The 7429-nt window shown below is 41.8% G+C and overlaps 1 protein-coding gene across 1 annotated transcript in view; it reads right to left on the bottom strand.

Moving 5' to 3' along the window:
* LOC115104844 (glucose-fructose oxidoreductase domain-containing protein 1-like) overlaps nucleotides 1–2180 on the bottom strand; it is a 32625-nt gene extending 30445 nt beyond the window's left edge. The window contains exon 1 of the mRNA XM_029626172.2: nucleotides 1428–2180. Within this exon, the coding sequence (XP_029482032.1) occupies nucleotides 1428–1680 (253 nt within the window). The 5' untranslated portion in view covers nucleotides 1681–2180. The remainder of the gene's footprint in view (nucleotides 1–1427) is intronic.
* Nucleotides 2181–7429: the final 5249 nt, after the last annotated feature.

A 7429-nucleotide genomic window follows, 5' to 3' on the forward strand; every position in this document is an offset into this window, starting at 1 on the left:
GATAACCAAATATATTGGTCTGGGCCCTTTCCCAAGCCTTCCCGATTAGGAAGAGTTGACATCCCATTACCATTTGAGTCATTTAGCAGACACTCTTATCCAGAGAGATTTACAGTGGAAAGAAAGATAAATTAAACGTGTCAGGAACACACACACTGGCCCACCTGTGCAGTAAACCTGTCAGAAGTACAATAACAACATAGTAGTACCAGTGAGAGTACCCTGTTGAACTCCTCCTTTAAGGCCATGACTTCCCATCTGCTGAGTCTGACCCATATGCTAACTATACTCCGTCTCTGCTGATGTAACAAGGCCACAGCTCCCAGCAACCCAGAGAGTAAGGCTACTTATTACGAGGGTGTCATCTTCTGTAATGTTGCCATAGTGACGCATCTTTCCCCTCTCTGCTGGGTCAGCCAACTCGGGGTCCTCCTTGAGACTCCCTGTGCCAGGTCCCGTGTCAGGATATGAACCATGACTACTACTCAGGGTTATTTCCTATATGATCTTCGCCACTGGACATATGCGTGTGTGTCAGTCCGTCCGTCTGACGTATCCATTATCACATCTAGAGAGGTCGATAGTCAGACAGGGATCAGTGTCAGAATGATGTAACAATTCAATTGTCAAAAGTTCCTGCTCTAGTAGATGTTCTGGTTCATGTTGTGTGGGATGGTCTCGATGAGCTACTCATCTTCCCATTCCTCTGTTCTACTTCCCTGTTGAGACTCGGGCTGTGTTGTGTGTTCCCAAGGCAGCAGCCAATGACAATCCTTCATAAAAATACATTTGGATCCAGGGGTGTAATGGCTACTGGACAGTGTGGTGTAGCCCACCCAACCCTTCGATGTAGGCCAACATGAAACCCTGACTATCTGGGTTAGTGATGGAGAAAGCCTTCTGTATGGAAGGGGTGGATTACACAGAAGTAGCAGCTGTGCGTTTTCATTTTCATTCAGATTGCAGCTGTTTGTTTTTTTTGTTTTTTTACAGCATTAGAGAATCAATAGAGAATACTTAAATCACAGTTTATAACAACATTGAACTGTATTATTCTCAATGAACAGGGGTGTAAGTAAGGTAGGCTATTTGCAAAGAAGAGTTGGCCTGTTTGATGTGAACATAGACAGGTGTGGCATTCTTTCCCAATCAACTGCAATATATATATATTTATTTTACACCACACTGCCTGCCCCCCCCCCCCAAATACAAAATATTGCAGTTGATTGGGAAAGAATGCCACACCTGTCCATATGTTCACATCAAACAGGCCAGCTCTTCTACGCAAATGGTCTACCTTACTACACCCCTGTTCATTGAGAATAATACATTTCAATTTTGTAATAAACTGTGATTTAAGTATTTATTGATTTCCCAAAGGCAATATCGCGCATGTCACATCATCCCATTTCTTCACCACGACTCACCTAATGTTTTGACAGCAATCTGCCGCGTTAAAGGTGGAGGTAGGTTGATACACACCAAATCCACATCCTGATGCAGCAAAACGTCGTCGATTCTATTGGTATAAAACGGTACGTTCATTTCTTTGGCCAGCTCCTCGGCTTCCTCCTGAGTCCGTCCCCATAGAGCCTTGACCGCGAATCCTTCGTTCTTCAAAAGCGGGATAATCACCCGCGTGGTCAAGCTGGTGCCAAACACGCCGACCCCGGGAAGCATGACTCGAGTCCCGGTATTCACAACCAGCTTCACAGCATACCGACCCGGCAGACGCGGGGAGAAACGCGATTGTTAACATCAGGTTGGTGATCCACCTGCGCAAATAGACCGGGCACCTCGCATTTTAGCATCTGTTCTACTCCATTTGTCATAGATATTTTCCTATACACCGTTATTCCAACTATAACACGATAAGCCGTGTGTTATATCAAAATTAAAATGCACCGTTCTTTATCATCTGCGTCGCGCACCGCACTCACCGATGGACAAGGCATCTTTCCTGTAACGCCCTCGTTACAGATAACGAAACCACGAATATGAGTCAGAATTTCCTCTTTGCAGTGTTCTACTAGGGTTGTGAAAATGCATACCAATCGCATTCAATAAGCCTGCGGGATTCCTGTATTTAAACGCATGCAACGCCGATGATCCAGCTGTATTATACCGATTGTTATTGATGTTGCAACCCAGTTATCCACTGACTGTGCTCGATACGTCAGCCTCCCAGCATGATCCCCTCCCCGTTTTAACCCTCTCGTTCCTGGCATGAATGTAACGCTCACCATAGTGCAGCCCTTACAAAACTAGGGGTCGCGACCCCATGTGGGTACGCCTGATATGAAAATGGGGTCGAGGGAGAATTTTCAAAATCCTGGTAATTTATTTTGAAATAAAAATAAATTATATCGTATTTCTCTCAATCATTGTAATATGCTTAACCTTAAATCTAAATAAAAATTATTCAAATCTAAAAGTTACATTTCAACCAGAGAGCGTCCTTAGATCAAGGGAAAAGCCGCACTTGAATCATTCCCACCGTGAATGGCTAAGCCCGCTGCGCTCTGAAATCACTCTATTGCAGAGATTTTAATATTACCGGCCTCAATTGATATCATGAAACTAATGTGTGGGGTGGCAGAGACACAACAACTCGCATCAATACCGTTGTCAGATAACTCTGAGAAACAAAACATGTATGTTATAGCTAGCAATCAAGAGGAAACTGACTGAACGACTCAAACTCACCACCGAATGCTCACCAAATGGACGTTAGCTGTGAGGGCCGAGATGTATTGACTTTTGTTCGCTACATGTTGTGGTATGCTATTCAAGAGGACATATTGTTCTGTCTCACGATTCCCGAGCATGAAACGGCACAGTGGATGTTCAGTGTGCTGCGTGGCTATATTGACGAAAAACAGATTCCATGGTATCAAAAGGTGGGCTTTGGCACAGATAGGGCTCCATCCATCTATTGCAGGACGGCGCGCAGGCCTCTACACTCTAGTTATGAATGTGTCTCCCTCTGCCATACAGACCTATTGTTTGATTCACCCACTGAGCTAGAATGGATACACAGAGACCAACGGGCCAGCGCTGAACTCGGGTATAGATATATATACTATGCCTATGTAGCAGACATATTTGGGAAACTGAACTAAACGCATGCAATACAAATACAAAAGAAATCTACAGATGAGTGACCAAATGATCTTTGCCCCCAGATAGATGAACACGTCATAAGCCACTAAATAAATGTTTAGAATGGCATGAAATTAGCTTTAAAACGGCAAAAACAGAATCAGCCTCATGGCAAAATGTGTAGCGTATCGGGAATTTAGGTCAGATATTTTATTTGCACATTTCGGGGAATTTTACGAGGGAAAATATTTGTTGTGTAAATATTATTTATTTACATGTCTGCTCTTGTGCAGATGAAAGGAACCAAATTTCAAACTATTCAAAAAAAGTGTATAACCAATAATGGATATTAACTGAACAATTATATTGTGTAGCCCTCGGTGACATTAAAGAGCATTTCTCTCAAAACTGTGATTCCTAAAAGATGTGTAAGGAGAAGTGGTCAACACTGTAATTTTTGTCTAAAATCCTAAATTAATCAGGAATGAGCAAAGTCAGCTATACCATACTAATACTGTTGATAGATTTAAACAAACAATATTGGAATCACCATGACTACAACCATAAACTCCATCGGCCTCATATAATATTAATTTGGGTTCACATGTTACATTTAATTAGGTTTTCGAGTCATAAACGGAGGAAAAATGAAATTGTTACTGTGTATACATACCACTTTAATGAAGAATAATTCAATTTTTGTCAACTCCGTAAACAAAAATCTGATGGTGCTGATGTTTAACGTCAACTCCTTCAGAGTGCTGAAAGATCCGATAGCATGTTTTTATTGGGGATTTTAAAATGAATAATTTTCCATATAGTATATATGGGGGGCACCAACAACACTCAATTGCCTTCATTTCTGATTTGTGGAATTTCTCAGATTAGGGTGGAGAACTAGTTCGCTCTTGCATCTTTAATCGCAACAGTGAAATTGATCATCAGATTCCTCATTATTTCATAAAATACTGGAAGTTTGCAGGCCTTCTATTTACGTTCAGCCTTTCTAAATTCACTTTTTATTAAGGCACAAGTGTGGTCATTTAACCAGGGTGAGACTCATGGCAGACAGTTTAATCTTGGTTTTAACTGGTGTCACTGAGTCTAAAGTAGCCTCACATACAGTGCCTTCGGGAAGTATTCAGACCCCTTGATGTTACAGCCTTATTCTAAAATGGATTAAAAAAAGAAGCCTCAGCAATCTACACACAATACCCCAAAATGACAAAGTGAAAAGATTTTTGCAAATGTATAAAATGAAATGCATTTACATAAGTATTCAGATCCTTTGTTATGAGACTCGAAATTGAGCTCAGGTGCATCCTGTTTCCATTGATCATCCTTGAGATGTTTATACAACTTGATTGGAGTTCACCTGTGGTAAATTAAATTGATTGGACATGATTTGGAAAGGCACTCACCTGTCTATATAAAGGTCCCATAGTTGACAGTGCATGTCAGAGTAAAAACCAAGCCATGAGGTCAAAGGAATTGTCCGTAGAGCTCAGAGACAGGATTGTGTCGAGGCACCGATCTGGGGAAAGGTACAAAAACATTTCTACAGCATTGAAGGTCCCCAAGAACACAGTGGCCTCCATCATTCTTAAACGGAATAAGTTTGGAACCACCAAGACTCTTCCTAGAGCTGACTGCTCGGCCAAACTGAGCAATCGGGGGAGAAGGGCCTTGGTCGGGGAGGTGACCAAGAACCTGATAGTCACTCTGACAGAGCTCCAGAGTTACTCTGTGGAGACGGGAGAAGCTTCTAGAAGGATATTCATCTCTGCAGCACTCTACCAATCAGGCCTTTATGGTAGTGACCAGACGGAAGCCACTCCTCAGTAAACAGCACATGACAGCCCACCTAGAGTTTGTCAAAAGGCACCTAAAGACTCTCAGACCATGAGAAACAAGATTAACTCTTTGGCCTGAATGCCAAGTGTCTCGTCTGGAGGAAACCAGGCACTATCCTTACGGTGAAGCATGATGGTGGCAGCATCAAGCTGTGGGGATGTTTTTCAGTGGCAGGAACTGGGAGACTAGTCAGGATCGAGGCATAGCAGAACGGATCAAAGTACAGAGAGATCCTTGATGAAAACCTGCTCCAGAGCACTTAGGACTTCAGACTGGGGCGAAGGTTCACCTTCCAACAGGACAATGACCCTAACTACACATCCAAGACAACGCACAAGTGGCTTCGGGACAAGTCTCTGAATGTCCTTGAGTGGGCCAGCCAGAGCCCGGACATGAACCCGATCTAACATATCTGGAGAGACCTGAAAATAGCTGTGCAGCAACGCTCCCCATCAAACCTGACAGAGCTTAAGGATCTGCAGAGAAGAATGGGAGAAACTCCCCAAATACAGGTGTGCCAAGCTTGTAGCATCATACCCAAGAAGACTCAAGACTGTAATTGTGACAGGTTAAAGGACATATTCATAGCCTGTTATACATTGAAAAGTATTAGTAAGTTCATAGTATGTGAGGATCTTAAAACATCTAAGGTTAAAAATATGCATTCAGTATTAGTTGATAGAGATTGATAACATTCATATAATTGTGTTAAAGTTCAAATCTGTCAAAGGGTACGAATTGTGAGAGTAATGTGTAAACGTTATATTGATTACTTTATTTTGTGGTGCCTAAAAGTGTTAATCTGTGATCTACGAAATGCTCTTAATCTATGAGCCGGAGATCGATTGCTCTGGTCTCCACCCATATTCCTGGGGAAATTCGCGGTCTTTTCTCATTGAACTAAATGTTGACTTGAGAATACAACACCGTATCATTCTCGTGATTATTTCTCCCCTGTTTTCAGGTACTTTATTGATGATAAAAATAGTAATTTAAATGTTGTAACTAGCGAACATGTCAAGAGTGTTTAAGGTGTGTTTTAGTAACGTCTTGAGGAAGTTAGAGTTAAGTTTGAAGAGAGTAATATTAGCCCTGCTCGGTTGAAGTGAAGGATAGCATCGTACTGAGAGTAGCTGCCATTTTATGTCGATTGTGAATGAACATGCGTGTTGTTAATAAGATATTTTGCTGTGTTATTTGTATAATGGGTTTTATGTTATGTAATGTGTTACTTTTGTGAAATGATTTGAACTAAATGTTGACTTGAGAATACAACACCGTATCACTCTCGTGATTATTTCTCCCCTGTTTTCAGGGGCGTAACATAATCACTGCCAAAGATGCTTCAACAAAGTACTGAGTAAAGGGTTTGAAGACTTACATTGGCAAGAAAAAGTATGTGAACCCTTTGGAATTACCTGTATTTCTGCATAAATTGGTCAGGACATTTGATCTGATCTTCATCTAAGTCACAACAGACAAATAGTCTGCTTAAACTAAAAACAAACAATTATACACTTTCATGTCTTTATTGAACACACTGCGTAAACATTCACAGTGCAGGGTGGGGAAAGTATGTGAGCCTTTGGTTTAATAACAGGTTGACCCTACTTTGGCAGAAATAACCTCAACCAAACGTATTCTGTAGTTGCAGATCCAACCTGCACAGCGGTCAGGAGGAATTTTGGACCATTCCTCTTTACAAAACTGTTTCAGTTCAGCAATATTCTTGGGATGTCTGGTGTGAACCGCTCTCCTGAGGTCATGCCACAGCATCTCAAAAGGTCAGGACTCTGACTGGTCCACTCCAAAAGGCGTATTTTCTTCTGATGAAGCCATTCTGTTGTTGATTTACTTCTGTGTTTTGGGTTGCATCACCCATCTTCTGTTGAGTTTCAAATTGGCGGACTGATAGCCTTACATTCTCCTGAAAAATGTCTTGATACATTTTTGTTTTGTCGATGATAGCAAGCTGTCCAGGCCCTGAGGCAGAAAAGCAGCTCCAAACCATGATGCTCCCTCCACCATTCTTTACAGTTGGGATGAGGGATTGATGTTGGTGTGCTGTGCATTTTTTTTCTCCACACTTAGCGTTGTGTGTTCTTTCCAAACAACTCAACTTAAGTTTCATCTGTCCACAGAATATTTTGCCAATAGCGCTGTGGAACATCCAGATGCTCTTTTGCAAACTTCAGACGTGCAGCAATGTTTTTTTTTGGACAGCAGTGGCTTCTTCTGTGGTGTCCTCCCATGAACACCATTCTTGTTTAGTGTTTTACGTATCGTAGACTCGTCAACGGAGATGGTAGCATGTTCCAGAGATTTCTATAAGTATTTAGCTGACACTAAGATACTTCTTAACCTCATTGAGTATTCTGCGCTGTGCTCTTGCAGTCATCTTTGCAGGACGGCCACTCCTAGGGTGAGTAGTAACTGTGCCGAACTTTCTCAATTGTCTTTATAGACAATTTGT

This window comes from Oncorhynchus nerka, linkage group LG22 (genome assembly GCF_034236695.1).
Source record: "Oncorhynchus nerka isolate Pitt River linkage group LG22, Oner_Uvic_2.0, whole genome shotgun sequence".
NCBI classification, from domain to species: domain Eukaryota; kingdom Metazoa; phylum Chordata; class Actinopteri; order Salmoniformes; family Salmonidae; genus Oncorhynchus; species Oncorhynchus nerka.